This window comes from Dryobates pubescens, chromosome 11 (genome assembly GCF_014839835.1).
Source record: "Dryobates pubescens isolate bDryPub1 chromosome 11, bDryPub1.pri, whole genome shotgun sequence".
Classification (NCBI taxonomy): Eukaryota; Metazoa; Chordata; class Aves; order Piciformes; family Picidae; genus Dryobates; species Dryobates pubescens.
Genome location: NC_071622.1, coordinates 35,976,656 through 35,998,682, shown reverse-complemented (window position 1 = coordinate 35,998,682; position 22,027 = coordinate 35,976,656). Strand labels below are relative to the sequence as shown.

Here is a 22,027-nt window from a genome sequence, read left to right as displayed (position 1 = left end):
GGTGGCAAGAGACAGGAGCAGAGGAAATGGTTCCAAGCTGCAGCAAGGGAGGTTCAGGATGGATGCTAGAAAATATTTCTCCCCAGAGAGGGTTCTCAGACCTTGGAATGGTCTGCCCAGGGCAATGCTGGAGTCACCATCCCTAGAGGTGTCTCAGCAGCTGTGGAGCTGGTGCTTAGGGACACGGTTTAGTGTTGACCCTGCAGTGCTGGGTGGAGGGTTGGGCTGGATGACTTTGGAGGGCTCTTCCAACCAGATGTGTTCTGTGATTCTGTGAGATGAGTGGTCACTGAGGGAGGAAAAGCAACCATCAGCCTACCCACATGACCCACAAATCTGAAGAGTCCAGCATGTGCCAGTGCATAGCAAATTTATTCTGTAAAGTGACTACTGTGAGAAAGAATTAGAAAGGATTATAAAAATACACTGCCATATGCTGTAGTAGTTGAAAGCGATTAATCTGCTTCCTAAATCCTATTTTAAACTCCTTTTCATTTCATTTTAGCTTTTTTTTTTTTTTTTCCTCCCCACACAAAAAAATAGAAGCTATATTGCTTTGTCTGAATGCTATGTAGTTAATTACATCTCCTAAGAATCTCTTTTTAAAACTAAATGTAATGTTTAATTACAAAATGCCTCCCCTGGAAAAAAAAAACCCCAACAACCAAAGAGTTAGCTTCTAGTTCATTAAAACCACTTTTTAAATTATATTTACAGCCAAAAAAATGCAGCCAGATTAATGAGTCTGTAGAGAAAGTTCTGAAACTACAGCAGGAATTGGAGGGAGAAAAAGTTGCACTTCAAATAGCCATGACTCACTAATTGCTACCTCGCTGCCCTGTCAAAACTTCACCACACCTGCAATCCTGTGTCCAGTTTGGGGCTCCCCAGTTCATGGGAGACAGAGACCTGCTGGAGAGAGTCCAAGGGAGAGCCACAAGGATGATTAGGGGAGTTGAGCATCTCCCCTCTGAAGAGAGACTGAGAGCCCTGGGGCTGTTTAGTCTGGAGAAGAGAAGGCTGAGAGGGGATCTGATCAATGTCTATCAATAGAGTGTCTATCAATATCAAAGGTGGTTGGGGCACCATCCCTGGAGGTGTTTAAGACCAGGTTGGATGAGGCTCTGGCCAGCCTGATCTAGTGTGGGGTGTCCCTGCCCATGGCAGGGGGGTTGGAACTAGATGATCCTTGTGGTCCCTTCCAACTCTGACTGATTCTATGGTACTATGAATATCTCAGGGGTGGGTGCCAAGTGGAGGGGGCCAAGCTCTTTTGGGTGGTGCGCAGTAATAAGCCAAGGACCAATGGATACAGACTTGAACATAGAAGACTTCACCTCAACATGAGGAGAAACTTCTTTACAGTGATGACGACAGAGCAATGGAGCAGGCTGCCAGAGGGGTTGTGGAGTCTCTTTCTCTGGGCACATTCAAAACCTGCCTGGCTGCATTCCTGTGTGGACCACCCTGGGTGATGGTGCTTTGTCGGGGGGCTTGGACTCGACGATCTCTGGAGCTCCCTTCCAGCGTCTACTGTTCTGTGGTCCTGTGAAAGCTCAGCGCTCAGGTCACGGCTATCAACATCGCATTTTTCCGATGAGCAGATTATTGAGGACTAATTAGAAAGCCAATCAGTGGCATGGAAGCGGCGTGCGGCTGCTGTGGGCCGTCGGGGACGGACTCAGCTGGCGGGACGGAGGGCGAGGGGCAGCCCGCGCCTTGGCTCGTAGGGTGTGGTGCGGGACACCATGCGGATGCAGTCGATGATGGGGCAGACGCTGAGGCACAGGGTGCAGCCTGTGCAGCTGTCCGTAACCACCGGCAGGTGCGTCTCGCCATCGAACTGGATAGCCTGCCAACGGGAAGCAATAGCATTGGTGTCTGTCCTGAAGGCTCAACCCCCCAAACGTGCCCAGGCAATGGCTGAGCACCTGCAGGTGCGCCAGCCTGGACAGTTCCTGGGGTCTGGCACGTGTGTTTAACCTTGTAAGCACCCCTGAACGTGCAAACCTGGACACTTCCTGGGCTCCAGACAAACATGTACTACATGTGATTAACTTTGTAACACAGCTGTGAACTCTATGTGTGTGCCCCTGGCCATGTTTGGATATGCCCCATCCTATACGTCCAGTGATCAGGGTTCTGTGTTACCAAAGGGCATTAATTGTCTTGGGAATGTATTGAAACCAGCTGAGAAGTCAGGCAACTTGCCTTGTTCTCCCCCAGGCAGTGACAAGAGCTGAATGCTGCCAGAGCAGCAGCTGTGGGCCTGCTTGCCACAAAGAGACAAGAGCCAAATGCTGTCCAAGTGGCAGCTGGAGAACCTGCTCTAGCAGACCAACAACTTCACCCCGGCCTTGCACCTGGACCAAGGCAGAAAGGGTGAAAGCTCCAAGGGAATAGAATCCCAGAAGAGGCTACAGCCCAGCAACAGAAAACAGAACTTAGCCCTCTCTGAGCCAAGGACTGCTCGAATTGTAGCCACAGCATCTGGGAAGATACCAGGCAGAGGAGCAAGTCCTGAGTCCCTGGCCAATCTGCCAGGGAATCCCCCTTTGTGGGAAACCCACAGATCCCAGCACCCGTATGTCCAGTTTGAATTGCTGTGTAGGAAACGTTAGATCTGTGCTTGAATCACTGAACTGTCTCTGTACGTGCAGTGTAAACCCCAGAACCAAATAACTGAACCTGTGAACACACCTTGTAAATAAGTTATGTTGCTGTTTGAAGGCTCCACTGCCAAGGAAATATTAATTATAAAATATATGAAAATATACATCTTTATTACAGTGACACCCAAGGAAAAGGTCAATGTTGCTCCCCTTTCAGTCCCTGTGTTCCCTGCCCTGCAGCACCTGGGGACGTCTTGCTGCGGTTCTTTGCTGCAGATACCACGACTGGTTTAACTGGCAGAGGGGAAAACCAACTGTGGCTGGTTTAGGCTGGTGCCTAGGAAAAACTTCCACAGTGTGACCGTTTGAGGCTGTGCCTTTAAGGAAGGGGCACTCTGGCTAAATGTTTATAAATACTCTGTATTCTAAATGAATTTCATTGGTGAATTATGGGGGAGTGAGATCGTAAGGGGGAGGTGAGACTGTAAGACCCAGAGCGGCTGGAACTTTTGTTTAGTTTCCTTCCTTTGCTCTCCCTTCTAGCTGGACTGCTTCTGGGCTTCTGGCCAAATAACAGATAAGAGATACTAACCCCACTGTACCTAGGCCTCTGTCTGCCTTGCTAACTCCCTTTTTTCTCTTCTCTACCCTCTTTGGGGAAGAAGGGAGGTAGGGGGGTGAAGGGGGCACAGGGGAAAGCCCCCTCTGTTGGGGGTCTGGTTTCTGATTGTGTTTCTTTGCTGTATATTTCTGTATATATTGTAAATTCTATATATTTGTGTACATAAATTCCCTGTTGAGCATTGCTTTTGTAAATACAGCCTCCCCTTCGCTATACCGGCTGGGTTAGTCGTGGTTTTTTCCCCCCTTACTTCTTCTTAGTGGGGGAGGGAAAGCTGGGCCTTTCCTTTCAACCCACCACACACAGATAGAGTAGAAAGTGGTAGAATGTAAATAAATTACCATTGGATGTAAAAGGGAAAACAATGATGAGGTCTAAATAATCCCATTGGTCTGATTACTAACATAAAGTTAGTTGTGTAAGCAAACTCTTGCTCTTTCTTGGTTTCTTTGCTCTAGCAGATACCAGCTGGTAGCTTTTGCTTGGCTGTTGCTGAGCTTGGCTGCATTCTTGTTGAAGCTAAGTACTAACAAGCTACTCTCTGTTTTTCTCTCCCTTTTCCCTTGTACAAGGCAGGGCTGTGTGTGTGTGTGTGTGTGTGTGTGTGTGTGTGTGTGTGTAAAGGGAGCAGAGAGGGGGAAGCTGTTGGTGACCCCCTGGTTTTGTCCAGGGGGGTTCATGTGTTGTTTATAACTAGTAAATACCTGTAAATATTGTCTATTTTGTACATAATCATTGCATTTCATATGCCTAGATTTTAGTCTGCTTGTAAATAGAGCTTCATTTGCTTTCCAGCTGAGCTGGTCTGGCAGTTTTATTCTGGGGGTAATTTCAACCCACCACACCAACACTTCCCCCCTCCTCCCAACGCTTTAAAGTTAGGTACAGGGGCCAAATTGTACCTCAGCAGAAGTTTAGGGCTGGTTACAAAGGAGGATCTTGGCCCACAATGTTTAAACTCCCAGAGGAGTTTTGTGTGAAGGAAGTGTATCACAAAACAGTAATTTGCCAGGGATATTGGTTCAGAGGAGACACCAGCCCCTGTCTGCATGGCTTCAGCACAACCCTTGCCACAATGCCTTCTGCTGACTTTCCCTTTCAGCACAGCCAAACAGTGCAGTTTAACAAACAATGGAGAAAAACACAGCACACTGTGCCTGGTATGATTATTTTCCTCTGCAAAGCTTTGAAAGGGATATCCGAGCTTTGGGCAGGCAGAGCTTGCCTTCCTCCTCATGTTTCCCGATGCAGTGAGTCCTCATTACCCATTAGGGTGATAAGTGTAGTTGCATGTGGAATAACAAGTGCAGTCTCAACGAAACAAGCTCCTGGTGTAATGGAATTGGCACTTAAAAGCAAAACCAAAAGCATCACACAGCAACAAAACATTCAGTATCTGAGAAGCCAGCCTAGAAAGTAGTTTTAGGAGTTTTTATTAAGGAAAAATCTGGCCTGAAAGCTGAACTCTTGCCTCTCTGCAGACACAAACCTGCAAATCTCCCTAACCAATGCCAGCGAGCTGGGGAGCCAGGGAGGAGGTGGGGAGGTATTAAGATGGTGCTGCAGGTCAGCTCCAGAGACAGATTTGCAGCGCTGGGAGTTTCACTACTAAGAAAGCACAGAAGTTGCTGTAGCAACTAAAGAGAGCTACTAAGTGCCCTGAATATCCAAGTTTTAGTTCAGCTTGGGCACAAAGAGAGCTTTGATTTGTGAGTATTTAAGAAGGCTACTGTGGTAATCTAATCTGGTATAAATGCAGCATTAATTTTCTCATCTCAGTGGAGTAAAGAAAGACCCCCTATCCACCTTTCCTCTGACACACTTGTTTTTAATTGCAGGACTTAATTTTAAATGAGAGGTCTTCTTTCTTTGGCTGCATGTAGTTAAATTTACCAGACCAGCTATTGATCAGACTGAATTAAGGATAAACAAAAGGTTGTGCTGTTGAGAGCATATTTAGTGCTCAGTTCAAGTATTCCATTTCCGACAAGCTATTCTCGAACTCTCGTGGAGAAATTATTGCTGACTGCATACTGGATTTTTGTGGAGGTTGTGCTGGGCCTTATGCTGGTTTTCTGACAGAAAAAGAGCCCTCCTGTGCTGCCCTTTTTCCTGCTGGCTGGTCCACCAGCTCCAGGGGACATAGCAAGGAATGGCACACAGAGAGAGAGGCTAACACATCTCAGCTTCTGCTGCTGCCTCATACAACTTCTGTTACCACGCAACCCTACCATACTCTACAGAAAGCAGAGTATGGCTTTCCTGCAAAGAGAAGCCCCAGTTCAAAATGGTGCTGCCCTCTGGGCACAATGGGCTCTGCAATTGTCAACTTGCTGCTCTAGGGCCTGGCAGCTACGCTGGGGAAAGGATTTGTACCTCAATCAAGATCGAAACAGAACGCTACCTGCCTGAAAACAGAATTGATTCAGGTTGTGTTCCACTGATGGAACGAGGAGTAGGCTTCTTAAAAAGCATTTGGCAGTAAGACCATCTCTTGTCTGCCCACATCCCAGTGGTGGGGAGAGGTGCAGTCTTCCTTTCTCCCTCGTGTACTTGGAAACCAACAAAACCCCTCCATTTATCACTACATGACTTGCCTCTCCCTCATTTTCTTCCTCTTACATTTAATCCCAGTTCCCACTTGGAGTCAGGGAGAGCCTGGCAGAGTGATCTAGAGTGAGCCAGGCCAATGCAGTAGAGTTTGCATAGCCCTCCAGAAGAAGCCCTGCTGGGCAGTGTTCTCAGCAGCAGGCAAACAGCGCAGGCAGGCCTTGCACAGCACAGCCTGAGAGCATGCTGGGGTTCAAATCCAATATTTTAGACATCTGTTTTTACCACCTGCTTGTTAACAGAAGGTGAATCCTTTCTTCCCACCAGCAGAAAGATAACTCATCGTGTCTTCCTGCTAATTACAGCTGTGCTCTTACCTGGTAGCCGGAATCATTACAGGTCATGTAACATTTGCCACAGTTGATGCACATTTCCTCATCAATCAGAGCCACAACTTGCTCCGTGTTGCAGAGCTCACCATATGTTCCAATATACTGCAGTGCTTTTCCAATTACATCCTAGGGGAAAAAAAACCCAAAACAAAAACCCCACAAACAAAGTTTAGGACTCATTTAGAAGATACTCAAATAGTTTCTACAGCTGCACAGGGGCACTCTCTACTACTTTAATATGGAAGATTTGGCCATGCACTGTGATGGTGTTCAGCATTTTCCTTATAAACTTCCAAGTTTCTGACCTTCAGATTTCCTGTAAAATACAAAGTCTGCTCCCTTCAGGTATGTTCTGAATGTGGGCTGCACTAGAAGTACCTATTTGTACACAAACACACTCTACAAACAAGTGACACAAGTAGCACTCCAATTTGAATGTGCTTTTGTTTTGCCATTATCATAGAATCTCAGAATGGCTTAGGCTGGAAGAGACCTTAGAGATCATCCAACCCAACCTCCCTGCTGTGGGCAGGGGATCCTCACAACTAGCCCAGATTACTCCAGGCACCATCCAAACTGTCCTTGAACATCTCCAGGAAGGAGGTATCCATGATCTCTCTGGACAATCCCTTCCAGAGTCTTGCCACCCTCAGACTCTGGAATTGTGATGTGAAACTTCAAGAAGCAAAATGGAGCACATACCAGGAGTGATATCACAGTCACAGAAACATTCACATTGGAAAAGACCCTCAGAATCACCAAGTCCAACCCAGAACCCTACTCTACAAGGGTCACCCCTAACTCATATCCACAAGCACCACATCCAAAACACCTTTAAACACATCCAGGCTTGGGGATTCCACCATCTCCTTGGGCAGCACATTCCAAAGCCTGACCACTCTTGATGGGAAAAAAATATTCCTGCTGTCCAGTCTGAAGCTGCCCTGCTGCAGCTGGAAGCCATTCCCTCTTGTTCTATCAGTAACTACCTATGAGAAGAGACCAGCACCAACCTCTCCACAACCTCCTTTCAGGTAGCTGTAGAGAGCCATGAGGTCTCCTCTCAGCCTCCTCTTTTTCACACTAACCATCCCCAGCTCCTTCAGTTGCTCTTCATCAGATTTATTCTCCAGGCCCTTCACAGCTTCCTTGCCGTCCTCTGCACTGGCTCCAGCACCTCCACATCTCTCTTGGATTGAAGTGCCCAAAACTGGACACAGCACTCGAGGTGTAGCCTCACCAGAGCTGAGTCCCAGGGGACAATCCCCTCCCTGCTCCTGCTGGACTCAGCATTTCTGATCCCAGCCAGGATGCCTTTGGCTTTCTTGGCCACCTGGGCACACTGCTGGCTCCTCTTCAGCTGCTTGTCCATTAGCACCCCCAGGTCAGCAGCTTTCCTACCATACTGCCCCAAGCCTGCAGCATTGCTTGGGGTTGTTGTGAGCCAAGTGCAGGACCTGGCACTTAGCCTTGTTGAAGCACCTCCTGTTAACGCTGGCTACGGATCCAACCCATCCAAGTCCCTCTGCAGAGCCTCCCTGTCCTGGTGCAGATCAACTCTCCACCTAACTTGGTGCCATCTGCACAGTTACTGCTGACACACTCTGTGTCTTCATCAAGAAGATTGCTACAATCAATCAGATCATCCTTGGGTACTTCTTATTAGCTGAGATTTAAGCACTCTCAGCGAGAAGAGAAAGGGGCAGGATCAAATCAAGTGGCAGAGCAGTAACTGCTGTTCTCTCTTTAGTAAAATGCACAAATGGCAGCATCATCAGTTTATTGCAGATATTGTGCAGAGCTAAGTTGTGGGTCTCATCTCCTGAGTATTGATTCAGTTCACTCCCCAGGGAGGAATTTCTGGCACTGAACTTCCACATCTGTGCTGCAAAAGTGAAGGAATATGGCAGGACAGCACATGGGTACAGACCACAAGGGGAAGAAACACCTTCAGAAAGAACTTGTTTGGGGCCTGCCTGATGCAAACCATTTCTACTGTACATTTAAGGGCAACAAAGCTGGTGAGGGGTCTGGAGCACAAGTCCTGTGAGGAGAGGCTGAAGGAGCTGGGGGTGTTTAGCCTGGAGAAGAGGAGGCTCAGGGGAGACAATATTGATCTCTGCAGCTCCCTGAAAGCAGGTTGTAGTCAGGTGGGGGTTGGTCTCTTCTCCCAGGCAACAGTGACAGAAGGAGAGGACACAGTCTCAAGCTGTGCCAGGGGAGGTTTAGGCTGGATGTGAGGAAGAAATTCTTCACAGAAAGAGAGATTGGCCATTGGAATGTGCTGCCTGGGGAGGTGGTGGAGTCACCATCATTGGAGATGTTTAAAAGAAGCCTGGATGAGGCACTTGGTGCCATGGTTTAGTTGATTAGATGGTGTTGGGTGATAGGTTGGACTTGATGATCTTGAAGGCCATTTCTAGCCTGGCTGATTCTGTGATTCTGTGAAGGGAAACTGCACAGTGCAGAGGCAGTTCAGCTTCCCTGAGTCAGTGGTAGAGGAAGGGACAAGCCCCAGGTCATTTGGCCCCTCAGTTAAATTAGTTTAACTTGTGGAAGGATATCACAGAGGATGAACACGACTGCATTTTCAAAGATTCCCTCTGTGGCACTGTATTTGTAAGCTTGCCAAGCACACTTCTTCCACAGTTCACAGGGTTGTGAAACAAGCTCAATTTGATGTGCAAGAGCCGACACTGTCAGGACAGAAGTTGGGCTCTGTAAATGACAGTTATGGGATGCAACAGGAGATTTGGCTTTTAAAAAGGGGTATAACTGTTGAGCATCAGAGAGACCTCACTGAGTGACAGGTGAGCAGTACTGGCTTCAAAGTCATCCTACTGTAATAAACCAAGAAGCCATTACGGTTTTCATTATGAAATTTGATCCAAGTCAAGATCAAGCCAAATACGAGACACAGACAAGTCTGCCCAGAATGATGAGCTTCAAAGTGTTTACCTTTGATCTGGCATTGCCAAGGAACATGATAAGATTTCTGTCTGTATTCTGTCTGAGGGAGCAATACTGACCTCATTCCTATCAAGTGAAAGATTATCCTGAAATGATCAGTAACCATTTTAATGGTGTAGCAGCATGAGATATTTCACCTGGGTAATTTCTGATCACAGACAATGCTCTCTGTATATTATAGTTTTCAGTTCTCATTGCAGAAGAACCAGATCACAGTAACTTGAATTTTCATTGCCTATCTTATTCCAGACTTTCCAAACAAACTCAGCATCCCTAATTATCCCTACAGCACATCACACCAACAGGGTAATATGGCTTTATCAGTGCTGGCTCTAAAGGCAAGCTCTGATACATGGACTAAATGCAGAAGTAAGTCCAGCTTCCTCTTCCTGAGTCTGATGAAAACTTGCAACAACTCTTCTGGCCCTGGGCAGCCTGAGCTACTTGGGGATGTCCCAGCTGACTGTCGGAAGGTAGAACCGGATGTCCTTTGGAGGTCCCTTCCAGCCCAGAGCATTCTGTGATTCTGTGGTTCTGTGGTTGTGTGATTGTGTGATTCTAATATTCTGAGGTTCTGTGATTGTGTGGTTCTGTGATTGTGTTATTCTGTGGTTCTGGGATTCTGTGGTTCTATGATTCTGTGGTTCTGTGATTCTGTGGTTCTGTGATTCTATGATTCTGAGGTTCTGTGGTTCTATGATTCTGTCGTTCTGTGATTCTGAGGTTCTGTGGTTCTGTGATTCTGAGGTTCTGTGGTTCTGTGATTCTGTGGTTCTGTGGTTCTGTGATTCTGTGGTTTTGTGGTTGTGTGATTGTGTGATTCTAATATTCTGAGGTTCTGTGATTGTGTGGTTCTGTGATTGTGTGATTCTGTGGTTCTGTGATTCTGTGGTTCTATGATTCTACAATTGTGTGATTCTGTGGTTCTGTGATTCTATGATTCTGTGGCTCTGTGATTCTGTGGTTCTCTGGTTCTATGATTCTGTGGTTCTGTGGTTCTATGATTCTGTGGTTCTGTTATTCTGTGGTTCTCTGGTTCTATGATTCTGTGATTCTGTGGTTCTGTGATTCTATGATTCTGTGGCTCTGTGATTCTGTGGTTCTCTGGTTCTATGATTCTGTGGTTCTGTGGTTCTATGATTCTGTGATTCTGTGGTTCTGTGATTCTATGATTCTGTGGCTCTGTGATTCTGTGGTTCTCTGGTTCTATGATTCTGTGGTTCTCTGGTTCTATGATTCTGTGATTCTGTGGTTCTCTGGTTCTATGATTCTGTGGTTCTGTGATTCTATGATTCTGTGATTCTCCTTCCTGAATGAGTGACTCTCTTTCATTTCAGTGACATTTAACTTTGAGGCTTACCTGGCCTTTAGCACTTCCTTGGAATAATCACAGAACATTAGAGGGTGGAAGGGAACTCCAGAGATCATCCAATCCAACCCCCCTGCTAGAGCAGCATCACCCAGGGTAGTCTGCACAGGAATGCATCCAGGTGGGTTTTGAATGTGTCCAGAGAAGGAGATTCAACAGCTTCTCTGGGCAGGCTACTCTGTCACCCTCACTGTAATACAATAGTATCTTTATGCAATGAGACAAATTTCTTTGTTCACTGGGTGCAGTGGTAGGATCTCTCTACAACTACCTTACTCTGTACAAATACCTGAAAGGAGGTTATGGAGAGGTTGGTGCTGGTCACTTCTCACAGCGGTAGAACAAGAGGGAACAGCCTCAAGCTGCCACTGTGTAGGTTTAGACTGGACAGTAGGAAAGGTCAGGCATTGGAATGTGCTGCCCAGGGAGGTGGTGGAATCCCCAGCCTGGATGTGGTTAACAGTGTTTTGGATGTAGTTAACGGTGTTTTGGATGTGGTGCTTGTGGATATGGTTTAGGGGTGACCCTGGTAGTGTAGGGTTCTGGGTTGGACTTGGTGATCCTGAGGGTCTGTTCCAACCTGAATGTTTCTGTGATTCTGTGTGATCTACAAAGCTGCTCTTAATGACTGCTGAGGTAAGAAATGCAAACACATCCTAAACCCAGGAGGAAGGTTAGGGCAATAATTGTACTGTGCTCTTGTTCCAAAAACGCTCAAATGTTTTCTCTCTTCCAAACTCCCAAGCTGCTGACATTTGAAACACCTTGGTGACACTTCGTCACTGCCTTTCAGTTCTTCTCAGCAGCGTGTAGAGAGCATTAATGCTCTTCCAGCACAAACCAGCTAGGGCATGCTGCATCTTCATTGATGATCTGGATGAGAGGATTGAGACAGTCATCAGCAAATTTGCAGATGACACCAAGTTAGGAGCAGATGTTGATTGGTTAGAGGGTTGAAGGGCTCTGCAGAGGGACCTCGACCGACAGGCTGGGGTCAGAGTAGCTGGAGAGCTGCCAAACAGAGAGGGACCTAGGGGTGCTGATTGACAGCCACCTAAACATGAGCCAGCAGTGTGCCCAGGTGGCCAAGAAGACCAATGGCTTCCTGGTCTGTATTAGGCCAGCAGGAGCAGGGAAGTCATTGTGCCCCTGTACTCTGCATTGGTTAGGCCACACCTTGAGTCCTGTGTCCAGTTCTGGGCCCCTGAGTTTAGGAAAGATGTTGAGTTGCTGGAACGAGTCCAGAGAAGGGCAACGAGGCTGGGGAGAGGCCTCGAGCACAAGCCCTGTGAGGAGAGGCTGAGGGAGCTGGGATTGTTTAGCCTGGAGAAGAGGAGGCTCAGGGGTAACCTCCTTGCTCTCTACAGCTACCTGAAAGGTGGTTGTAGCCAGGAAGGGGTTGGTCTCTTCTCCCAGGCAACCAGCACCAGAACAAGAGGACACAGTCTCAAGCTGCGCCAGGTGGTGAGGAGAAAGTTCTTCACGGAGCGAGTAATTTGTCATTGGAATGTGCTGCCCAGGGAGGTGGTGGAGTCACCATTCCTGGAGGTGTTCAAGAGGGCATTGGATGTGGCACTTGGTGCCATGTCTAGTCATGAGGTCTGTGGTGACAGGTTGGACTCGATGATCTTTGAGCTCTCTTCCAACCTTAGTGATACTGTGATACTGTAAAGGCAGCAGAGGAGTATGGACAGATGAGTGTGAGTGAGCAAGTTATCACAGCTTAGCGAGGCAGCGCTCAGCAGCAGAGCTGAGCCAGCTGACTGTGCAGGCCCAAAATTCACTGCAAATTCAATGTCAAATCTGTTTGCTCAAGCCACTCTAAAAGGTCACTAAACTACTATGAAAGGGCTTCAGCTAATATCTTTTGCTTCAGCATGGCAAAGAACTAGACTTGAACACACACCCTGTTACTGCTCCTCCCCTTGTCAGCTACAGTAACTACAGCTCTTCAGCACTGCTGGCATGACTCTGTGTGAACTTCCATGTCCTGCTCAGCAAGTTCATGGATTTACAGGGAATGTTCAGCAGTTTTCAGGTTGCTACAGTCCTTGTAATTCTGCAGCCAACATGTTCTTGTGGCCAAGAATGCCAATGGGATCCTGGGGTGCATTCAGGGGAGTGTGTCCAGCAGATCCAGGGAAGTTCTCCTTCCCCTCTATTCTGCCATGGTCAGGCCCCACCTGCAATATTGCATCCAGTTCTGGGCTCCCCAGTTCAAGAGGGACAGGGATCTGCTGGTGAGAGTCCAAGGGAGGGCTACAAGGATGATGAAGGGACTGGAGCACTGCCTGATGAGGAGAGGCTGAGAGCCCTGGGGCTGTTTAGTCTGGAGAGGAGAAGGCTGAGAAGCAATCTGATCAATGTCTATCAATATCTGAGGGCTGGGGGTCAGGAGGAAGGGGACAGGCTCTGCTCACATGCACCCTGTGATAGTACACAAGGGGCAATGGATATAAACTGCAGCACAGGAGGTTCCACCTCAACATGAGGAAGAACTTCTTCACTGTGAGGGTCATAGAGTACTGGAGCAGGCTGCCCAGAGAGGTTGTGGAGTCTCCTTCTCTGGAGCCTTTCCATCCCTGTCTGGATGTGTTCCTGTGTGACCTGTGCTGGATTCTGTGGCAGGGGAGTTGGACTGGAAGATCTCCAGAGGTCCCTTCCAACCCCTAACATCTTGTGATCATCCTGTGATTCTTTAATTCAGCTCCAGCTCCCTTCAGATCTGATGCAGGGTTGTTTGTATCACACCTGCTGTGGGTTTCAAACCAGATGTGTCTGTGTATCATCTATTGCTCACAGCAATACCATCCATCCTGTAAGCCTCTCTTCAGTGTCTCTAGCCCCCAACCATTCCACTGTCTGTCACAAACGCAGATGTCACCTGCAAGTACTGCAGAACTTGATAGAATTCTGTAAGCCCTGCACCACTTACAATGCAATAGTTTCCCACTGCTTGCTCACATTGTAGAAGCCCCAACATGGGGAGATTTCTCATGGTGAAGGCTTTTCAGTGTAACAGATTCAGGCATAACTAATTAACCATTCTCTCAGGGGGGAAATATTGGTTGAATGCTAACAAAACCCACGAAGCTCCAGAAGGCTGCAGAGGTGGGCTGCTCACATAATCATGGGGTTGAAAGAAGACAAAAAGAGCCTCACAACATGTTTAGACTAGCAAGATGAAGGTGGAGCAGGAAAATGATGTCTCTTCATACATACGGCAGGGAGAGGGAAGACCTGCCGAAGTTAAATTACAATGCTAGCACAAGAACACAGGGTTATAATCCTGCCAGGAAAATATGTAAGGCTGGAAGTTAGAAAAGGCTTATTTAAATGGGGAAGGAGTGAGGTGGCCTTCCAGAGAAGCAGCTGGGGGATAGGAGGGAGATGGTGCAAGGTTTAGGATTGGCATTAGATAGCCATGGTCTAGTCATGAGGTCTGTGGTGACAGGTTGGACTCGATGATCTTTGAGGTCTCTTCCAACCTTGGTGATTCTGTGATACTGTGGTTGCTGTTCTAGAAGATGAGCAAAAAAGATTTCACGGTATCACTAAAGTTGGAAGGGACCTCAAGGATCATCGAGTCCAACCTGTCACCACAGACCTCATGACTAAACCATGGCACCAAGTGCCACATCCAATCCCCTCTTGAACACCTCCAGTGACGGTGACTCCACCACCTCCCTGGGCAGCACATTCCAATGACAAACGACTCGCTGAGTGAAGAACTTTCTCCTCACCTCCAGCCTAAACTTCCCCTGGCACAGCATGAGGCTGTGTCCTCTTGTTCTGGTGCTGGTTGCCTGGGAGAAGAGACCAACCCCTTCCTGGCTACAACCACCTTTCAGGTAGTTGTAGAGAGCAATGAGGTGTTCCCTGAGCCTCCTCTTCTCCAGGCTAAACAATTCCAGCTCCCTCAGCCTCTCCTCACAGGGCTGTGCTCAAGGCCTCTCCCCAGCCTCATTGCCCTTCTCTGGACACATTCAAGTGTCTCAGTGTCCTTCTTAAACTGAGGGGCCCAGAACTGGACACAGGACTCAAGGTGTGGCCTAACCAATGCAGAGTACAGGGGCACAATGATTTCCTTGCTCCTGCTGGCCACAGTATTCCTAATGCAGGCCAGGATGCCATTGGTCTTCTTGGCCACCTGGGCACACTGCTGGCTCATGTTTAGGTGGCTGTCAATCAGCACCCCCAGGTCCCTCTCTGTTTGGCAGCTCTCCAGCCACTCTGACCTCATCCTGTAGCTCTGCATGGGGTTGCCGTGGCCAAAGTGCAGCACCCGGCACTTGGACTTGTTGAATGCCATCCCATTGGACTCTGCCCATCTGTCCAGTCGGTCGAGGTCCCTCTGCAGAGCCTTTCTACCCTCTAACTGATCAACATCTGCTCCCTACTTGGTGTCATCTGCAAATTTGCTGATGACTGACTCAATGCCCTCATCCAGATCATCAATCAAGATATTAAAGAGGATGGGGCCCAGCACTGGTCCCTGGGGGATGCCACTGGTGACTGGCCGCCAGCTGGATGTGGCACCATTCACCACCACTCTCTGGGCTCAGCCTCCAGCCAGTTCCTAACCCAGCACAGAGTTCTGCTGTCCAAGCCAGGGGCTGACAGCTTGGCCAGGAGTTTGCTGTGGGGGATGGCATCAAATGCCTTGCTAAAGTCCAGGTAGACCACATCCACAGGCCCCCCCACATCCACCAGGCAATCACCTGATCATAGAAGGAGATCAGGTTGGAGAGGCAGGATATGCCTCTCCTAAATCCTAAATTCTTCCAGCTACAGACATACAAATGGCAAGACAAAGCCAATGCATATGGCATGCTGGTTTGTTCATTTGTAACCACGTCTCACATCTCACAGCTCACAAAGTACACTTTGGGGGACTTAGAATCCCAACTATGGAGGATGGAGGCATTTTAGAGGCCTGAGAGTGCTTTCTAAACACTGTGTCAATGATCTAGTGCTCAGTTACACTCCTGGGTGTTGTGTCTTTTAATATCTTATTTCTCTCAAGCAAACCAACCAACCAACAAACCAACACACAAACCCCACCGAACCCCTGCATCTGTATTTGTCTGCAAAGTTTCAAGACTTTACTGACTGAAAAAAACACCCAGCAGCACTTAAGAGATGTTTTGCAGGTGCACTTCTTTACAGCCTCTCAAGCTACCACCAAGCTTCTTGTTGCCATCAAATCATAAATGCTTGGAATAAAATAAACAGTGCAGCACGAAACAATCGTCTCTCCCACTTTAAAGTGCAGTTCCACTCCAAAAAGCAGCTGTCTCAAATGGCACTATGGGATTCCACTCTAGGTATATCTCAGTGGCCTGCAGATCAAATGTGCACTCTTTGCAGTACAGTGGGAGGGTTGTTGCTGGGTGTTTTTGCCAACTGCCAGACCTGCACACAGAAGCCAGGTTCTGAAAGTCAAGCCATGTTCTTTCTGGCTTCTGCATTACCAGCAGCAATTAGAAACAAAAAGCACAGACCCCTGGAAGTTCTATCTTTAACTGCCTGTGAGAAGAGACCAGCACCAACCTCTCCACAACCTCCTTTCAGGTAGCTGTAGAGAGCCATGAGGTCTCCTCTCAGCCTCCTCTTTTTCAAACCAACCATCCCCCTCTCCTCCAGTTGCTCTTCATCAGATTTATTCTCCAGGCCCTTCCCCAGCTTCCTTGCCCTCCTCTGCACTGGCTCCAGCACCTCCACATCTATCTTGGATTGAGGTGCCCAAAACTAGACACAGCACTCGAGGTGTGGCCTCACCAGAGCTGAGTCCCAGGGGACAATCCCCTCCCTGCTCCTGCTGGACTCAGCATTTCTGATCCCAGCCAGGATGCCTTTGGCTTTCTTGGCCACCTGGGCACACTGCTGGCTCCTCTTCAGCTGCTTGTCCATTAGCACCCCCAGGTCCCTTTCTGCCAGCAGCTTTCCAGCCACACTGCCCCAAGCCTGCAGCATTGCTTGGGGTTGTTGTGAGCCAAATGCAAGACCTGGCACTTGGCCTTGTTGAAGCTCCTCCTGTTAATGTTGGCCACGGATCCAACCTATCCAAGTCCCTCTGCAGAGCCTCCCTCTCCTGGTGCAGATCAACTCTCCACCTAACTTGGTGCCATCTGCACAGTTACTGCTGACACACTCTGTGTCTTCATCAAGGTCATCAATAAAGCTGTCCTAATTTTGTCCTATGTTACACCTTTGCAGTCTCAGGGACCTAGGGTGCTCCTTTTGATTGCTGCTGTTGCTGTCCTACTCTTCTCAACACAACTGCACTGAACAAACTGGAAGAGGAATTTAGTCCTGTGAGTGGAACTGGCAGGGAGGTTTAGTTGCCATGGAGAGAATCAAAGCAGAATCCATTAGGTTATGTTACTAATGAGCACAGACAAAAAACCCCACAACAATTCATTTTGTAACTAAGCTAGGCAGATGTGGAGTATACTGAAGCAGCAGATCTGTTCAGCAGGATGCTGGTTTAACAATGGCATTTTTTATTAACATAGCTGCATTTTGAATGTTACTGTAGTAAACATCTTATGGTGACTGACTTTCCTTTATCCATCATATTAGTAAATCTATATTTATAAATGTATCTAGTGGCCTGGGTCTTCCTCCCTGCAGCCCTGCTGTGTCCACCTTCATGCAGGCCACACTGTGCTCTCGACATAATCAACGTCACTTGCCCCAGTCAGGTTGCATCTGGAGTATTGTGTCCAGTTCTGGGGCCCTCAGTTCAGGAAAGACCTTAGGGAACTGCTTCAAAGAGTCTGGTGCAGAGGTACAAAGATGATGAAGGGAGTGGAACATCTTCCTTATGAGGAGAGACTGAGGAAGCTGAGGGCTCCGTAGCTCAGAGAGGAGACGACTAAGAGGTGACTTCGTTCATGTTGATCAAGATGTGCAGGGTGAGTGGCAAGAGGATGGAGCCAGGCTCTGCTGGGTGATGCCCAATGACAGCACAAGGGGCAGTGGTGGAAGCTGAGGCATAGGAAGTTCCATGGAAACATGAGGGTAAGTTTTTTCCCTGTGAGGGTGACGGAACACTGGACAGGCTGCCTGGGGGGGCTGTGGAATCTCCCTCTCTGGGGACATTCAAAACCCACCTGGATGTGTTCCTGTGTGATCTGCTCTAGGTGATGCTGCTCTGGCAGTGGGGTTGGGCTGGATGATCTTCTGAGGTCCCTTCCAGCCCCTAACATTCTGTGACTCTGTGATTCTGTGATCACAGGCCTCTACACAATGCAGGTCCTGCATCTCACATAGCAAGCTCAAAGGGAACAGACCTGCTTGTCGTCTTAGCACAGCTTTTGAGTTACCATAAGGTGTTTGTTATGTCACAGCAGGAGTAAGGCTCACTGAGTAAGAACTTTGTGCACTGGAAGGTCAGAGTAGCAGCTAAGGAAAGCTGGGTAACCTTCAGCTTACCAACAGAGGTTTGCCAGTTGGGGATGGCAGCCTGTCCTAAAGACAAGCCTCAAACTCCAGTCTTCAGGTCTCCAAAGGACCACTGACCATGGCACAAATGCCACAGCCTCTTCTCCATCAGGTAATATAAAAACTCCTAACAAAGCACCTGACATTTATACAGCCAATCTGTGTGCTCCATCTGAAGTACTGTAGAGGTTACCTACTATTTATGGGATGTTTGGGTAGTTCTCAGGATTCAAGAGGCTGTGAAGCAAGAAGGGGCAGTGCAGAGGTGTCCTCACTAGGCCACAGAAAGAGCACAGCAAAGGGATGAAATGTTGCAGAGAAAGCCAGTGACTCTCTGTACCAGTGCTTATTTCCAGCAGGGTGATAACCCACCATGCCTGCCTTCCACCTGTTCTTGTCTGGGAACAAGGTGAGGCACTGCCAGCGAGAGAGAGAGACAGATGCAAAGAAGAAATGTTAGGGAAAACAAACAAATAAATAATGTATTAAAAACTAAAATAAAATCCCTAAATAAAGCCACCAGGATCTGAGGGCACCTGACCAAGGTCTATTTACAGTAAAGTGGCTAAGAAAAATCTGTAACCTCGTTAAAACTAACTTTACATTCCAAGATCACAGCTGCTTTGCCAAGGGCAAAGAAAGGTTATTAAATGTGCTGTGGGGTTTAGGGACCTCTAAACCTCGTTGCAGTGAAGCAGTTGCAGTACCAGCTAAAGAGGAACGTACAAAATAACTCACACAAAGCTTGAGCACAGAATTCAGTGTGGCTTCTGCAATGAAAATGATGCTTTGTGAATGTGCCACAGTTCTTTATGAAGACCAAGATGCAATAAATAAATGCAAACCAAAACCCAGCTGGTACTGTCTGTGATTCAGACAGGCCTATGACACAGACCTCTGACACAAGAGAGTTCTGAAATTAAGTAGTAAACAAACAGAAAAGAAAAGAGATGGAATACAGAATCACAGAAAACATCTGGTTGGAAGAGACCTCCAAGCTCATCCAGTCCAACCCTCTACCCAGCACTGCAGGGTCAGCACTAAACCATGTCCCTAAGCACCAGCTCCACAGGATGCTTAAACACCTCCAGGGTGACTCCAGCACTGCCCTGGGCAGACCATTCCAATGTCTGAGAACCCTCTCTGGGAAGAAATATTTCCTAGCATCCAGCCTGAACCCCCCCTGGGGTAGCTTGGAACCATTTCCTCTGGCGCTGTCTCTTGCTACCAAAGAGCAGAGGCTGCTCCCTCCTTGTTCCAACCTCCCTTAAGGGAGCGGTAGAGCCATGAGGTCTCCCCTCAGCCTCCTCTTCTCCAGCCTGAGCACCCCCAGCTCCCTCAGCCCCTCCTCACAGCCCAGCTGCTCCAGGCCCTTCTCCAGCCTCACTGCCCTTCTCTGGACAGGCTGCAGCCCCTCAGATCAATGCCCAGACAGGGCAGCATATTAACAGAGCAAAGTGTCTTCATTTTCTGGTTTAGATATAATGCTTGTGTGTGTTTCAGAGTTGAATCAGAAGACTGTTGAGTCAAGGAAGATTTTAGCTGAAGGTACACTAAAGAAAACTAAAGGACCTTCATAGGTATTTTATAGACAGACCAGAGAATTGGGCAATGATTAATGAGATAAAACTTAACAAGTCCTGGGTTATGCACCTAGGACAGAGTGATGCCAGCATGAGCATGCAGCAGTGGTGTGCATAACCTTCAGCCCTGTGTGCAGTTCTAGGCCCCACCATTCCAGAAGGATGTTTGGGTACTTCAACAGAGTACTCCAGAGGAGGAATACAAAGCTGGTGAAAGGGATGTAAGGAATGTTGTGTGAGGAGCAACTAATGGGTCTGGATTTGTCTGCTTTACAGAAAAGGAGGCTGAGAGGCAACCTCATCACTCTCTACAGCTTCCTGAGGAGAGAAAGTGGAGAGGGAGGTGCTGACCTCTTCTTCCAGGTATTCCAGTGTCAGGTTGTATAGGAATGGCTCAAATCTGCTCTATGGGAGGTTTGCTGGACATTAGGAGTCATTTCTTTACCAAGAAGGTGGTCAAACACTGGAACAGGCTTCCTAGAGAGGTGGCTGATGACCCAACCCTGTCAGCGTTTAACAGGCATTTGGACAATGTCCTTAGTAACATGATCTGACTTCTGGTCAGCCCTGAACTGGTCAAGCAGTTGGATTAGATGATCATTGGAGGTCCTTTCCAATTGAAAAAGTCTGTTCTATTCTATTCTATTCTATTCTATTCTATTCTATTCTATTCTATTCTATTCTATTCTATTCTATTCTATTCTATTCTATTCTATTCCATTCCATTCCATTCCATCCTATCCTATCCTATCCTATCCTATCCTATCCTATCCTATCCTATCCTATTCTCTGTTCTGTTCCACTCTCTCTTCTGTTCCCACTTGAGGCAATCCTACAGTGACAGCAAAGAAGGAAAAAGGAGGTTTGGGCTCTAGCATTTCTCCTCCATTTACTTGAACTGTCACAGGCAATGAGAATATCCTGTGAGGTCCTGTGACAGAGGAAGGAACATTATGGGCTACTGCAGGTGAGATTATTGCTGTGATTCATGATAGAGCAAATACTTGGGAGAAGCAGACTCAGAGTCCCATAGGTTATGGGACTTGAAATAGGCACCAGCTCCATGTTTATGATGTAGATCACAATACAAACTTTTTTCCCAGGCAGGCAAGAACAAGCTAAAAACTACTCATGTTGACCTCCCCAGATACATGCCAGGAAGGATCCAAATAGCACATACTTAGGGTATAACAATGCTGTGCCTAGATCAATACACCTCACCTCTCCAGAGGGTTTTATGGACTAAGCACAACACTGGAATAAGTGTGGCCTCCCAAAGTGCTGGGTGCTTGCAGCATCAGCACAAGAGAGTCTTGCATACATCTGTGTGCCAAAGGCCATGCAAACATACCTGTACACACCAGGGTGAAAAATAGTTCAAACAGAAGGAATTTAAGCTTGAAGAGCTCTGTGGATGTTTTTCCAACAGGTGGAACAAGCCATCACACCCTAGCTAAAATGGTAAACAGAGCAGAGTGTTTCGACTACCAGAGGGCAATCTCTACAGCAAGGTTTGTGGAGTGAAACAAAACACAAAGGAAGAAATTCAACAAGCAGACCAAATATTTTGGTCTAGAGCCTGAAAGGAGAATTATTAGGGGGGAAAAAAAACAAACAACCAAACAAAAACAACCACAGAGATGTAGAAGGAAAGAAGTTAACAAGGAGGTGATCTGAGGTAGACAAATACACGTGTGGGAGCTGTATGAAAATGCAACTGAAAAGAAAATAGCTATGTCTGATGCTGCAGACAGGTGAGAAGAGAAGAAACAGCTCTGCTGCATATCAAAGCAAGCAGTGTCAATTAATATTTTAAAGTAGAGAAAATAAAGAGAAAAGCCCTGGGAAAAGCCATCCAAAAATTCAATTAGGTTTTGGATGATCACAGAGGGGCTTTAAACCTATTAAAAAATAAAAGGGGGGTGGTGGGAGTGGGCTTCTTCTCAGCATGTGGAATTTAAACAAACATTGGAATTTACATATCACAACCCTAGAGCTGATTAAACAGATCAGGGAGTTCTGGGCAGCCATCAGGTAATTTGCAGCAGCCTTCCAAAAACACCAGCAGCCAAAGCAGAGGTGACAGCACTTTCAAGGACAGCTACCCCTCAGGTCCATTCAGCTTTCAAGTGCACCTCCTCCCTGCTCCAGAGAACTGGAGTTAGGCTGGGACCAGCTACAGAGGCTCACCATCCCCATGCCCTGCTACCCTGGTCTGAGCTAACAGAATGGATTCTCTGCTCCCTGCTCCAGAGAACTGGAGTTAGGCTGGGAACAGCTACAGGAGCTGACCATCCCCATGCCCTGCTACCCTGGTCTGAGCTAACTACGGATTCTCTCCTCCCTGCTCCAGAGAACTAGAGTTAGAATAGACTAGACTAGACTAGACTAGACTAGACTAGACTAGAATAGAATAGAATAGAATAGAATAGAATAGAATAGACCAGGTTGGAAGAGACCTTCGAGATCATCGTGTCCAA

General features: G+C 47.5%; 1 protein-coding gene across 1 annotated transcript in view; it reads right to left on the bottom strand.

Annotated features, from left to right (window-relative positions):
- Positions 1 to 1,626: 1,626 nt before the first annotated feature.
- The window catches only part of DPYD (dihydropyrimidine dehydrogenase), a 602,387-nt gene continuing 581,986 nt past the window's right edge, over positions 1,627 to 22,027 (bottom strand). Inside the window, exons 22-23 of the mRNA XM_054165155.1 lie at positions 6,162 to 6,302; positions 1,627 to 1,852 (exon numbers count right to left, since the gene is read on the bottom strand). Of these exons, the coding sequence (XP_054021130.1) occupies positions 1,682 to 1,852; positions 6,162 to 6,302 (312 nt within the window). The 3' untranslated portion in view covers positions 1,627 to 1,681. The remainder of the gene's footprint in view (positions 1,853 to 6,161; positions 6,303 to 22,027) is intronic.